Genomic DNA, 14782 nt, shown 5'->3' with positions numbered 1-14782 from the left:
TCCATTTCAACACCACAGTGTTCACACTGCTGTTTTTAATATGCTGGACCTGTTAGGGTGCTTGGTAATGCATCCTTAATATGTCCTTGAACAAACTTACACTCATTGTTTAGTTAAACGATACATTTTGTTGGCAAGCTGTTGAGGGAACTATATCAAAGGCTAGTCCGTAATGCCCACACCATAGTATTGATTGGTCTACTTTGCTGGTCCATCTGGGAAATGAATTAGTTATAATAGACAGATTCAGCTTTCTTTTTTCCCTCTATTTATGTCATTAATTGTTGATAAAGAAAACATCTATAATAGGATTTTACATAAAACATACAAGAGTGCCTTCTTTTAAATGCCCATTTGGACTTTATTTTCTATTTTATTTGTCCTTTAAAGTGCTTTTCTTCATTTTTCTTCAGAATATTTTTTCTTTTTAGTGGCTAATGTTGAAATACTGTGCAAGCTCTTGTAAAGAACACACACGGTTTTATCATGACCGCAGCTGTGTGAAGTCACAACTGCTTTTTTACTTATGAAAACACCACACCACGAGTGGTCAGGCTGTTTAGTGACCGCCTCATAACATCCTCTGTAAGGCTCCATAAAGATGGGGAGTGTGTGTGTGTGTGTGTGTGTGTGTGTGTGTGTGTGTGTGTGAGAGTGTGTGTGAGAGTGTGTGTGTGTGTGTGTGTGTGTGTGTGTGTGTATGTGTATGTATGCGTGCGCGCGCCCATGTGGGTCTGTGTGTGTATGCATGCCTGTGTGTGTGCATGTTTGTGTGTGTGCAAACATGTGCGTGTGTGTGTGTGTCTATGTGTGTGTGTGTGTGTGTGTGTGTGTGTGTGTGGTGCCTGCTGGGACGTTCACAGATAAAGGCGTGACCTGAGAGCCCCTCCTCTCTGCCTGTCTCTCCCTGCAGTGCCTCTCCCCGCTGTCAGGAGCATGAGAGTGTTTGACGAAACCATGACAACCATGAAGGTGCGGTGGGAGCCGGCGGAGGGGGCCACCGGCTACATGCTGCTCTACAGCGCCATTAACGCCACCGTGCCCACCGTGGAGAAGGAGGTGAGTCTCAGCGAGCACGCTACCTGTGCAGCCAGGTAAATCCCTCTCCGTTCCGGGACAGTGCCTTCATACCTGTCCAGCCAGGTAAATCCCTCTCCGTTCCGGGACAGTGCCTTCATACCTGTCCAGCCAGGTAAATCCCTCTCTGTTCCGGGACAGTGCCTTCATACCTGTCCAGCCAGGTAAATCCCTCTCCGTTCCGGGACAGTGCCCTGAGCAGAAGCAGCAGGCCTCCTGCCAGCGATTCCTCACAGACTCCAGATGTCTGCTCAGTGATAGTGCTGCAGCAGGAAGCAGCCTTTTTATAGCGGTGTTCACACAAGGTCTACCGAAAGAGGCTTGGACAGTGCGGGTAATGGGAAGGATTAGCTCATGTTGGCTCTGAGGAGGGTTTTTTCCCCCTTGATACGAGGGAGATGATGTGAGCTAAACAGAATCTGGGAACAGATGCAATTCATTTTTGGGGGGGGGGGCAGGCTGAGCCGTGGGGGGGTACACGACTGGCAGGGGGAAGCCGTAACTCTCGATTCGTGGCGTGAGCCAGGTGTTCAGGTCCTCCTTTCCGTGAGTCATGCGATGTCCCGTTCTAACGTCTTGGCCTTCATCTCCCCGCTTTCAGATGCGAACTGGCGGGGATGTCACTGAGGTGCAGCTGGTTCAGCTGGTCCCCAACACGGCCTACACCCTCTCCCTCTTCGCTGTGCATGGTGACGCGGCCAGCGACCCCCTGACCCAGATTGGCGTTACCCGTACGTGCACATCTCACCTTCTCTCCTGCCGAACCAGAGACATCACCGTGCTTCTCATTACATTGCATTTCTGTCATTTAGCAGATGCTGTTATCCAGTACATTACATTACATTACATTACATTCATTTAGCAGACGCTGTTATCCAGAGTGACTTCCAGCACAAAAAAATAGTGTATCCGTTTAAGTTGATTGAACAACAGTGTTAGACCAGACTAACAACTTTCCCACACCATTGACTGTTTTATTCAAGCCCTACCACAAGTTAAGCTGTGCTAACCTGACGAGACAAGGGAAGCCAAGTATACTACCATACATCAGTCACTAGATCACAGAATCCAAAACCCTTAGCAATACTACACATAAAATAAACAGCAAGTAATACAAGTAGCAGGTGTTAGAGGGTGGGGAGAAAGGTGGAACTGAGATACAGTGTGAAGAGTTGGGAGCCACTTACAATTTTATCCATTTATACAGCTGGTTATTAGGCAAGTGTGGGCTGAGTACCTTGCCCAAGAGTACAACAGAAGCTCCCCAACAGGGAATTGAACCAGCGACCTTTGGGTTACAAGCCTCTGTTTCGCACCGCTGCAACACACTGCCACCCTCACTCAGTCTCTCTTTCCCCTCTCCCTTTCTGTCCGTCCCTCTCTCTCTCTCTCCCTCCTGCAGTGCCCCCGCCACCCTCCGGGGAGCTGAGGATCACTGACGTCACCCACAGCACCATGAGGCTTAACTGGGACGCCGCGCCCGGGAACGTGCTCAAGTACATCATCAAGTACACGCCTGAGGACGGAGAGACCAAGGAGGTAATGCTTAGCGTTAGGGTTAGCGTTAGCATTGCAGCCCTCTTTCCCATTGGGTTGCTTCTGTGAGCTGTGTGGGAGACACACGGTTGCCCGCTAATGCTAATCAGCAGCCCTGATACCACCAGGAATAGCATACATAAAGTGACTGTAGTGTAATCCTTGGCAGTTCTACCCGGTGACTCATTTAGCGGTAGGGGAAAGGGACGAGAAGAGCAGTGGGGACAGTGAGGCCCCTCCAGCAGTGAGTCCGAGGCTAACGAAGGCAAACTGAAAGAACAGATCTCCCAGCCGCAGACGGGGGCTGCTACATTTTTCTCCAGGCCGCCCGAGCCAATCTGTCTTCCACCTTCCCCTGCAGGCGGGGCGTTCGCGTTTATAGGCCAGACTTATAAACGTGTGTGTGTGTGTGTGTGTGTGTGTGTGTGTATGTGTGTGTGTGTGTGTGTGGGGGGGGGGGGGGGGGGGGGCAGTGACTTGTGAAAGCAGCTGGACCCCGGCCCACCACCACATCCTGAGAGATAAATCTCCCCTGTGGCACCCGCTCGTAACTCCTCAGCTGGATTTAAAAAGACATAAAGCACATCTGAAGGCTGCGGATTCAGGATCGGCCCGAGCTCTCAGGAAGCACGCCGCTCCAAAGAAGTGACCGGGCAGCGGCAGAGCTACCTGATGGATGACACACACTCCTCCACCAGATAAACCGAGGCACCCCAGACTGTTTTTTAAAGAGGAGAGAAACTGCAGAAAAATATATTTTCCAGCAGAAAAAAGAATGTCGCAGTGGATTTATGTTCTCAGGCCTCCGTTTTTGCTGCACTTTTTGTTTAAACTTTGCAGCCTGAAAAGACTGAGTGGTACAGGGGCATTTATGAGAGGCCTGAGCACTTTTTGCAGTGGACACCTTTGCCGGATCACGTAAAGCTGCGGCTCTGCTTCCTGGGTTCACAGACTGTGCTGAGATTTTTTTCCGCCATTGGACATGCTCTGGATTTACAAATTCATGCAGTCTGGTTTACAGATTTTTTCATCTTTTTTATTTTAATAAGCTCCATGCCCATGCTGTGCCATTTTATGGACATAAAAAAATTGGAAATACGGGGAATTGCAGAGCGCATACTTAGAAGGAACAGAAGGATTTCTCTGGTCGCTAACCTCCTTGTTTTGTGTTCAACCGGAAGAGTTTGGCCTCCTTCTGGTGGCCTCCAATCCGACCCAAGGCTGTAGCATCACACCACACATATCACTGAAGTATATCACTAAGTGTGCTTGCATCAGAGGTGGCCCTCCTTGTTCCTAAATGCAGAACGTGCTCGTTTTTAAAATGCTGTTATAACAGGTATGTGCGTGAGAGCTTTGCTGACTCTTCTGTGTCTCATTCTGTTTTTCACAGGTTGAAGTTGGAGGCGATGTGACGACGAAGGACCTGGACAGCCTCATCTCCCAGACGGAGTACCGTGTTGAGGTCACCCCGGTGTACGCTGAGGGAAATGGCAACCCCATGAATGGAGAGGCCATCACTGGTAAGGTCACACTGCCCCCCCACCCCCCCAAATCTTGACTGTGCTGTTGACTGACTGTCTACTCTGACTGTCCATGTGGGTGGAGAGTTTTGAGGAGTGTGCTCTGGTCTCCTCTGGATGGACTTGGTCCCAGGACCCATGATCCTGTGTGTGTGTGTGTGTGTATGTGTGTGTGTGAGCTGTTTTTCAGAGTGTCACATGGGGCTGTCCTCACCAGCTACCAGTAACAGCTGAGTGGATACAGGATTGTTTACAAAACACCTGACATTGCCTGTCATAGATGTGCGCATACACACACGCACACACACATATACACGCACACACACACATATACATGCACACACACACACATGCGCACACACACACAAACACACACACACACACACACACACACACACACACACACACACACAGTGTTGAAGGCCTCTGTGTAATTGTACAGAGCCCAGCTGTGCTGGCTGTGTTTGGCGTGTGCTTATTGTACTCCCCATTGCACATGGGGCCGCTCTGTAACTTTAGTGTCTTTGCTCATCTGCATAGATGTTGTTCCCGCCCCGAAAAACCTGAGATTTTCGGAGGTGACCCAGACCAGTTTCCGAGCCACCTGGGAGCACGGGGCCCCCGATGTGTCCCTCTACCGGGTCGGCTGGACCAAGAAGGGCGAGAAAAACTTCCAATATGTAAGAGCAGCGCTCCGTTGTCAGCCATTCTGAACAGTCATATACTGCACTGTCAAATCAGTCTAAACTTTCATGCACTGCACTGTCAGTCACAGGGTCGTATGATCCACTGTTCGTCAGTCTAAGGGGTGAAGCACTCCATTGTCAAAACACTCTGCTGTCAGTCAATCTAAAGGGTCATGGAAAGTGGTCTGTCCATTTTGAGTGTAAGACATAGCGATCTCCCTCTAGGCCATCCTGAACAGTGACGAGACCACCCTGGTTCTGGAGAACCTGGACCCCGACACCATGTACGACGTGACCGTCTCGGCCATCTACCCCGACGAGTCAGAGAGCGAGGAACTCATGGGCAGCCAGAAAACCTGTAAGCCAATCTGCTCTTCTGCCTCCCGACGCAATTCTCTCAATTCAACTGCATTTACAAACTGAAAAGTACTAATGCATACCTGTTTTTTAATTGTCCTTTCTAGTGTCAAAGATGATTACACCTGGTACGTTGTTTGGTTATGATGGTAATGCTAACGCTTACAGTGGTGATGCTAAATGTTTCTGTACCGTCTGGCTAAGACCCAGAGATCCAACATGTTAAAGAGATTTTTAGAAACAGGAAGTTGGAGATGGGGCTTGTTCCGTCTGCGTCAATCATCGTCCCGAAAGTGCCTTCCATATGCACGGTGCACCTCTGTACAAAGTGTCGCCTTGTGTGTTTGTCTTTGTGTGAAGCGTTTGTCTTCGTGTAAATTATCGTCTCATGTGAAGTACCTCCATGTTTAAAAACGTTGTCTTGTGCAGTCTGAGTTTTTGTCTTCGTTGCGAAGTTCTGCCTCGTGGAAAGTATCGTCTCGTCCAAAGTACCATCCTGTATAAAGTGTCGTCTTTGTGTGTAACTTATGGTGCATACAGCTCTGCATGTGCAAGACAAAGTTTGTGAAAAGTTTGTGGAAAACCAGTGTGTTGAAAAGTGCGTGAAAGAACACGTTTTTAAACTGCATGTGCTGTTGAGGAAGCACACCCCGTTGCAAACGTACAGAGTGTAAAAATGAGTTTGCGCGTATTCCCAGCACCTCCCGGGCCGCCCCAGAACCTGCAGGTGTACAACGCCACCACTACCAGCCTGACGGTGAAGTGGGACCACGCCCAAGGCCGGGTCCAGAACTACCGCATCACCTATGTGCCTGTGGCAGGGGGAAAAACCCTATCGGTGAGTGTAGCCATGAGTACCGCCCAGTGCCCTCCACTGTTCACACACTGACCAATGAGCTTGAAGGAAGGAGGAGCTATCCACTGAGTGCTTAAGTTAAGCTTGCTGCCGCCATTTTGTTGCCTGCTCACTTGCGCCCTGAGACCCAACAATCACATACCATTATCATGATGTGGATACAATGTTCTTACATTGTGACAACATTAAAATGTGCGGTTGGCTCAAACGGATGGATCAGGGTTTGTGTTAACAGTCGAGCTGCCCGTGGATATATCATATGGAGCGTGACGGAAGGAATCCGTGAAGCGCTGACCATTCTCTGGTGTTAATGGACTTTACACTGGAGTTCAGGGTTAACTTCTGGTGCCTCGGGGTTCCTGCTGTTGAACCAGAGTGGTTCATTTAGTCCACCATGTTTGCTCTTCATTACATCACATTACATGACCGTCAGGTAGCAGATTCATCCAGAGTGACTTACATGTGAGAGAGAGTACAACACAAGCAAAAAACCATAAGGAGTCAACAATATTAGAAACGCTGCCTGACCAGGTTTCAATGGTTGGCCAGACAAGGTACGCATCACATTACATTACTGTCACGTAGCAGATACTCCTCCAGAGAGACATACATAGCTTACGATTCATGTTATCCAGTTACATGTCTGGATATTTACTGAGGCAATTGTGGTTTAAGTACCTTGCCCAAGGGTACAGCAGTAGTGTCCCGGCAGGGAATCAAACCTTTTGGTTATGAGCCCTGCTCTTTACCGCTATGCTTACCTTATCTTACCGCCAGCTGTTTACATGTTTGAAGAGGTATCTTAGACAGCAAAACCACCAACAGAGGAAATGATCTCTTTGGTTAAATAAAACTCAATTAGGTTGTATATTCTTAGGAAAAAGCTGACATGTCATGTTTTAAACTTCAAAACAAAAAATGTTTTTCTGGTGGTTTATTAAGAATTTGCATATATTTTTAAGGGGATTGGCACCTAAAATAAAGCAAAACTCTGTTTTGCCTTTAGCAGGCAGAACCTTATTTTCAGTGTAAAAATACTGCTGGAAACCTGGAAGTTGGACAGGAGCAACCAGCCAAGCATTTAGTTATCTGACCCCACTGGATCTTTTTTTTCCCTGCTTTTCAACAAGTGAGAGCATTGTGCTGAGTTTAATTTGAAACAACAAACGCGCGCTGGAAACCACAGACACCACGGTTTTACGACCAATTCGAGGAAAATTCAGATAATGCAGTTTAATACTTCTGACAATGCCTGAGTGAGTTTTACGGTTCTCCGCTGATAGGATTTGCCCTCACCAGCTTGCAGTGCTCGCCGTGTGTCCCAGTGGGGAGTTCGCTACGTGGCAGGCTAGCTTCAGCTTCCCAAAACCCGCATCTACAGGAGCCGGCAGCCCTCCTCCCCCACGCCTTTATTGCACGCAGTAACCCCATTTTCTTTTAGTGCGTCTCTGTTTTGGCCAAGTGCAACACAGCACCATAAATCTGACGTTCATACTTCTCTGACCAGCCAGACTCCTGTTTTGTAGATCAGGGCATATCGATTTTTACAGAAACACCACATTATTAAACGCTGAAAAACCAAAAACTTCTGTTATATTCTGTAGAAAACTCTATGGAAACAATCTCTTTATGGGTGTGTGAGTCGTCTGTCAATGAAGTTGTCAATGTCACTGGTGAAGGGAGTGGTTGGTGGTCATGGGTGTAAAGTAACATAGCAGACACTGATCACTGGTCAAATGAGATCCATCCCTGATTGCCAGTGTCAAGTGATAAATCTAGCAATCACTCATCATCGATGTAATCAGAGCAGCCACTGATTACCTGTGTGAAGTAAGTGGTTGTAAATCCTTTGTGTAAACTGAGCATTCACATGCCACTGGTTTGAAGCTGGTCTACTTAGAATTCCTACTTAGAATTTTTGCCAGTGCTTGTTATACAATGCTGATGAAATCGTGCATTTTTGGTGTCAATATTTGAAGGCCTGGCTTATACACAGTGCAGAAAAAACTGCCAAATAACTGATCGTCAAGATATTGAAGCCAAGAAGAGTAAATCACTAAAAAGTATTTTTTTTCTATTTTAATATTTATTTTTAAACCCTAGGGTGTTACTTTTCCTGGTGAATCTTAGTTGCTGTGGTCTCCACAAACAGAAGGCTAAATCACAGAATATTAATCTTCCTTCTCTCTGTTAGTTTGAAAGTTGGATTCCGGTATTGTGGTCTTCAATCTGTTTATGTAGTCAGAGGGCTATATGCCACTGCCAAAAGTCTGCATTTTTCTGTGATAACTTAATTTTGATTACCAGAGGAAATTGCTTGGAAATACCTTTTGGAAACTTTTTTTTTCAGAATATGTGCTGTGCTGTTAAAAAAATATTCTGTGGGTTACAAATCTTATTGTGTCTGTGAGGGGCTATGACATTAATCTCCTGCCTGTCAGCTCTGTGGTATATAATATTCTGTCAAAGCTAAAGATTTGAGAAAAACACCAGAGGATTAATTATTCCTATGTCTTTCTGATCCCTCCGTCATACTCATCTTTCACTGGCAGAATCATAGCCCAGCTGTACTGTTGTGACAGCTGTAATCTGAAGGCTTGTTGATTTAATATGTCTCACAATCCAAATTCGACAGCTGATATTTAATGGTATGCAATGAGAGTGCTTACAATACGCCCCATTCAAGTGCTTTATTCTTTAAAAATGGAACCTGATAATATTCAACGATATAGCATATCAGACTTTTTACGTCTTGATCTGGCATAATGTTTTATTTCGGTGGAATGTTTTGTAAATATGGTACATGTTAAATGGTGTTGATCATTTAAGTTTGATATTATCTACTGTTTGATCATCTATTTGAACTGCTTTTCCAGAAGAATATTTCACAAGTTTCCCATCTTTTGGTGCTGCAAAGGCCATAAGCGAAATGAAGTCCCCTCTCTAATGAACACACTCGTTTTAAAGCACACAGCATTTACAGTGTTTTTTTTTCTCTAAAATACATTAAAAAAATAAAGATGGAAATTATTCTGATTCACCATACAAGTGTCCTCCTAATTGCAGAAGCCTTAGTAAGTTTGGTTATTAAGTCTTCACAAGCAAAAAAAACAAGTTGATTTATTCCTTGTACTTTATGACACCAGAGCTCAGTCCTGCAGACCTTGTGAAGCCGCCATTCCTGCTTTTTCCCCCTCTCCAAACGGCCTCTGGAGTGTGTCATCTAGTTGTTTGTATAAGTGTTTATTGGATGTGCAAAAATGAGTTACGCTATCCATGAAACAGTCTGAGCAAGCAGGAACTGTTTGCATAACAAATGACAGGGGATTAAGATTTGGCCCTTGGGGAACTCCTTTTTTTTTCGTTTCTGCATTACTTTAAACAGGAATGTCTTACAGGGGGAAAGTTGGCTGGTTTCAGATCAGGGCTGAGCGTGTTCAGCTGCTTGTGTGACTGTGCTGTCCTGATTAATTGAACAGACATGTTTTCCCTGTATTAAAGTCCAGGTTTTAATGTTTGCTTCAAGTTTAAGCAAGTCGGGCATGCAGTGGCATTAACTGTGACAACGTGCAATGCAAAATGGCTCGGCACCAGCCCAGCAGCAGCACTCAGGAAAAGGGGTTCTCTCCTCCAGGGCGAAGTCGTCTTTGTAATCAAAGCTTGGTCACATTTGCCTGTCAGCTGCCTCAAGCTCCTTTGAAAAGAATTACCATCAGACTTGTCCTTTGGAAAAAAAAGTGCTGTTCTCATCTGCTGAAAGCAAACAAAAGCCACTGAGTGTTGACTTCTACTCCAAACAGACGCAGGTGGGAGGGAGGAAGAACAGCGTGATTCTGCAGAAGCTGATTCCTGACACACCTTATTCCATTACTGTGGCTGCCATCTATGCTGTCGGGGAGAGTAGGGACATATCTGGCACAGGAAAGACAAGTAAGTGGCAAATAGTATGTGGCCCAAGCATCCAACCCAAAGCAAGCAGGAGGGACCACCCACAACATTTGGCCTTCTCCTAGACAGCTTGTCATTAATCTCTACTGAGACTAAAGACTTCTTTATTAATGTCACTGGGGACTCGGTATCATTATCTGGATTTATGCTGTGTGTGTGTGTGTGTGTGTGTGTGTGTGTGTGTGGAGAGGGGACCATATTTCTGCATGTATGTATGGGCCATCAAATTTGTTTGACATTTCTGAATAAGTTAATTCCATTAATATCGACAAAGATGGATGCCAATTCCGGTCAACAGCCGGTCAGTGCTACAGTGAAAGGGGTACAGCGAAGTAAACTGTTTTTCCCAGAGCCTTTGGGTGGAGTGAAGAACCTGCAGGTCACAGACCCCACCATGAGCACTCTGAATGTGAAGTGGGGACCGGCCGAGGGCAACGTGAAACAGTACAAGATCATCTACGTCCCTACCGCTGGGGGCGAGGAGACCACAGTAAGGCTTTCATAGATAAAGGCAGGAAGCTGTGTACGGTTTAGCTTTTTTTCCTTAAAGAGCATTATCAGCTTTTAACTTGCTCAGCCCCTTTCTCTCATACACGTGTCTTGTCACAAACAAAATGGCCAACTTCTAAGAATCCTCACATGCTGCTTCACAGATTAACTTTCATTCGGATTCACTGGTACACAGAAGGTGGTCGGCTCCAGTATAGAAAATGCTTCCTTCTGTGAAACAATATTGTAATAGATTTGTTCATTAGCTGCAGATTTGTGAAAAGTCACAATGTCCTTCTTGCCTTTGCATTGCACATACATAATAGATTTATTCTGTTTGCGATTAGGAACAAGTGTCTGGAACCACGACCACAACTGTTCTGAAGAACCTGCAGCCGGACACAGAGTACAAAGTAACGGTGCTCCCTGTGTACGCAGAGGGAGACGGCAAACGCCAGTCTGAGAATGGGAAGACAAGTGAGTGACGAGTGACTGAAGGAGACTCAGTGTTCAATGATATTACAGAACCTGTACCAAGTTTTATTCATTTTTGAAGCTAATTAATATGGAATGACTCATTTATATGTAGTGTTACAATAAAGGGAAGCAATTCTCTGATGTACTTACAGATCTTTTTAAAAAACCTTTTTTATTACTGTCACTGGAGGACTCTGACAAGGCACAGGCAAGGACTCAGGCGCGGACCACAAGAACTCCAGAGTCCAGGCGTTTATTAACAAAATCGTAGAATCGTAGAGGCAGTCCAAAACAGGCAGGGTCAAAATACCAGGAAGGCAGTCCAAACACAGACAGGAATCAAAGCCGGGGACAGGCAGGGTCAAACCAGGTAGTCAGGAAGATCAGGTGAACAAGGCAGGACAGCAGGCAGGAGCAAGGTCAAAGACCAGGCAGGGTCGATTCGGGGAATAGCGATCAGGCAGAAAACACGGCGGGAACAAGACAGGTAAAGGCACACTGCAACGAACTGGCAACAAGACAGAGACAAGCAGGGTAGATATAGGGCTGGGCTGATGAGGAGATGGGAAGCAGGTGTGTAAGCAGGCAGGAGGGGATGATCGGGTGGCCGGAGACAGGGCGGAGAGTGGGGCAGGGCTAGAACACAAGGAAAACAAAAGCACATGGACAGGGAAAAACAAAACACAATAGCTAGGGGGCGGGAGCACTGACAGACTCAGTGTCACTGTCTGGATGTAAGCAGAATGTGTGAGTGCGTGTGTGCGTGTGTGTGTGTGTGTGTGTGTGTGTGTGTGTGCGTGTGTGCGCATGCGTGTAGAATCTTGCTGGATTTGTATAAGCACAGTTGTGTTTGTTCTACATTGAATAGTTTAATTCCATTAACAACAAAGATGGATGCTGATTTCAGGCAAAACCCAGTCAGTGCTACAGTGAGGTGAACTGGGGTTTTTTTTCCAGAGCCTTTTGGTGGAGTGAGGAACCTGCAGGTCACAGACCCCACCATGAGCACTCTGAATGTGAAGTGGGGACCGGCCGAGGGCAACGTGCGTCAGTACAAGGTCATCTACGCTCCTGCCGCAGGTGGCGATGAGACCATGGTGAGGCTATGACAGCTTCCTGCCTCTCAGACTTATCTTTATCTATGTACTGTCTTTTTCGCTGAAGACTATTATCAGCTTTTAACTTGCTGCACCCTTTACTTTTCCCAAGTCTGTTCAGTCATAAGCAAAATGGCCCGGTCCTCACATGCTGCTATAGTTTCACAGTAGGTGATTGGCTTCAACATGGAAAAAGGTTCCTTCTGTGAAAAGTTACAGATACTGTAACAGATATGTTTATTAACTGCATTTCCATAATTGCTTCCAAAAATGTTACTGCTTGTGTTTTGTGCGACATTTCCATTAAATTAGCCCTGTAAACAGGTAATTGGCAAATAGATTAGGGAAAAGCTTTACATTTACATGCATTTACTTCAGACCAAATCAAAGAAGATCCACTGAGTTTAACTACAATTTTGTGCTTTCAGCACCAGGTTGAAAAATAATAATGTCCCTATTGCCAATGCATTGCATAAGTAGTATATTTATTCTCTGTTTGTGATCAGGAACAAGTGTCTGGAAGCACAACCACAACTGTCCTGAAGAACCTACAGCCGGACACAGTGTACACAGTGTCAGTGGTGCCTGTGTATGAGGAGGGAGATGGTAAACGCCAGTCTGAGAATGGAAAGACAAGTGAGTGATGAGTGACTGAAGGAGGTTCAATGATAGTACAGAACATGTACCGGGTTTTCTTACATTTAACGAACAATATATGCAGTTTAACTGCAGTCATATTCTTCCCTTATCAACCCAGGTTTGTGCTCTGCGTTTCCAGAGGCACTGTTAACTCATAGAAAAGACTTCATGTTTGCAAGGATCACATGATAGTTCTTGGTTAGGTGACTTCCAAAGACTTTCAGTCCCAGACATGACTCGGGCTAAAATCCATCTAGATGCATTTTCCCGACAGGCGAATTGTGTATAGCGGGATGAGGGTTGAAGTCAGTCACTGGTCATGCAGAAAATACTTTTTTGATGCATGCAGGTATAAGATATATATATAATATAAAATCAGTTTTTGATAAAATGCCCTTTCCTCCTCCAAGGGCCTTTGGCTGGTGTCAGGAACCTGCAGGTGACCAATCCCACTATCAGCACACTCAATGTCCGCTGGGATGCAGCTCCAGGGAATGTTCGTGAATACAAAGTCGTCTACGTTCCTGCTGCCGGAGGCCCCGAAAACGTGGTATGGAAGGACGCGCAGTTCAGCCTCTCAAACACCACTGCATTTTACATCTTAACTTTTTAAAAAAATATAATAATGTGAACTACCTCTAACACAGCAAACCAAAGTTCTCGCTAGTTTGAAAAAAAAAACACCACTTTACCATCAATGTTAAGAGAACACATAGAACAAATCCTTCTAAGCAACAAAACGCATCATTAAAAATTCAACGGCAACCTGGGTCTTACACAGAAGAGGATTCCTTTGTGAGGAACCTTGTGTTATAGATCTGGTCGAAATTAGCTGGCTTTGCTTGTGCCTGCCAGAAAGTTCACTTTCTCTTTGGAGTAAGCACTGCTGATGGAGAAGAGAAAAGGTTCATCCTTAGGTCCATGTCACCCATTAGGTGCAAGAGGTCTGGGGAAAACATAAGTCTTCTGTGCACTTACTGGAGAGGGAATGTAATTGCCCTTGTCACTGGCAGGGCCTATTTCTGCAATTATTTTGGCACTGTCATGTTTGTTTGACATTTATGAATAATTTAATTCCATTAATAACAACAAAGATGGATGCCGGTGTTAGTCAACAGCCAGCCAGCGCTACAGTAAAGTGAACTGTTTCTGAATGTGTGACGGCAGGGTTCACTGGCAGAGTTTCCTCCTGATTAATGCATTTATCGCCGTTTTACAAACAGGAGAAAGTCTCTGCGAGCACGACCACCACGGTGCTGAGGAACCTGGAGCCGGACACGCTCTACACGGTGACGGTGCTGCCGGTGTACCCTGCGGGAGACGGCAGGCGTCAGTCCGAGAACGGAAAGACGAGTGAGTCAGCCGCAGGGACCTAAAACCGCACTGACAGCATCTGTTACAGAGGCCAAACTGCCGCTGTGCCCTCCGACGGGGCACTTAACCAAAACGGGCTGAGTAAATATCCACCTGTTTGGGCGATGTGTAAAAATATGAGCTATGTAAGTGGCCCGGAATGAGTGTCTGCTTAGGAAAATTAATAACGCGGGTAATGGTTTTCCTGCAGTTACCATGGTTACGATGGTTACACAGAACCACTATGTTGTTTATCTCTGAAATGGCATTAATGGGGAGGGAACAGGGCTCCATAATATTTTTTTCAGTGGCTTGACAGCCAGTCAGTTCTGCTCATGGTGGAGTGTTTTTCCCTCTCCAGGGGCGTTGGGTGGGGTGAGGAAACTGCAGGTGACAGATCCAACCATCAGCACACTCAACGTGCGCTGGGATCCAGCTGATGGCAACGTGCGCGAATACAAGATCTTATACATTCCTGTCCCAGGGGACGTGGAGGATGTGGTAAGGCTCATTGCCACAGGGGGCACTGTGCTGGTGGTCTGTCTCTTAGCTAACTCCGCTAAGCTACCTTTGTTAGCTTACTGCATCTTACTCACCACTGTGTCTGCATGGTGTTCACAATGTAAGCTGGTTTTAACATGCTGATCCATCTGCTGTTAAACCCTGTCAAAATGAACACCGTCGAGGAACGAGGAAAATCAGGACAACGCTCTACCTGCGATTCCATGTCTGTGGAACGTTAAA

General features: G+C 46.0%; 1 protein-coding gene across 1 annotated transcript in view; it reads left to right on the top strand.

The window, feature by feature from the left end:
* col12a1b (collagen, type XII, alpha 1b) overlaps positions 1–14782 on the top strand; it is an 86211-nt gene that overhangs the window by 31961 nt on the left and 39468 nt on the right. Inside the window, exons 24-39 of the mRNA XM_036549253.1 lie at positions 914–1059; positions 1679–1808; positions 2480–2616; positions 4007–4136; positions 4677–4816; positions 5048–5180; positions 5287–5307; positions 5878–6017; positions 9836–9965; positions 10334–10473; positions 10820–10949; positions 11907–12046; positions 12553–12682; positions 13096–13235; positions 13909–14038; positions 14400–14539. Of these exons, the coding sequence (XP_036405146.1) occupies positions 914–1059; positions 1679–1808; positions 2480–2616; positions 4007–4136; positions 4677–4816; positions 5048–5180; positions 5287–5307; positions 5878–6017; positions 9836–9965; positions 10334–10473; positions 10820–10949; positions 11907–12046; positions 12553–12682; positions 13096–13235; positions 13909–14038; positions 14400–14539 (2057 nt within the window). The remainder of the gene's footprint in view (positions 1–913; positions 1060–1678; positions 1809–2479; positions 2617–4006; positions 4137–4676; positions 4817–5047; positions 5181–5286; positions 5308–5877; positions 6018–9835; positions 9966–10333; positions 10474–10819; positions 10950–11906; positions 12047–12552; positions 12683–13095; positions 13236–13908; positions 14039–14399; positions 14540–14782) is intronic.

Source organism: Megalops cyprinoides, chromosome 17, assembly GCF_013368585.1.
Source record: "Megalops cyprinoides isolate fMegCyp1 chromosome 17, fMegCyp1.pri, whole genome shotgun sequence".
Classification (NCBI taxonomy): domain Eukaryota; kingdom Metazoa; phylum Chordata; class Actinopteri; order Elopiformes; family Megalopidae; genus Megalops; species Megalops cyprinoides.
This window is presented reverse-complemented; position numbering and strand designations above follow the sequence as displayed.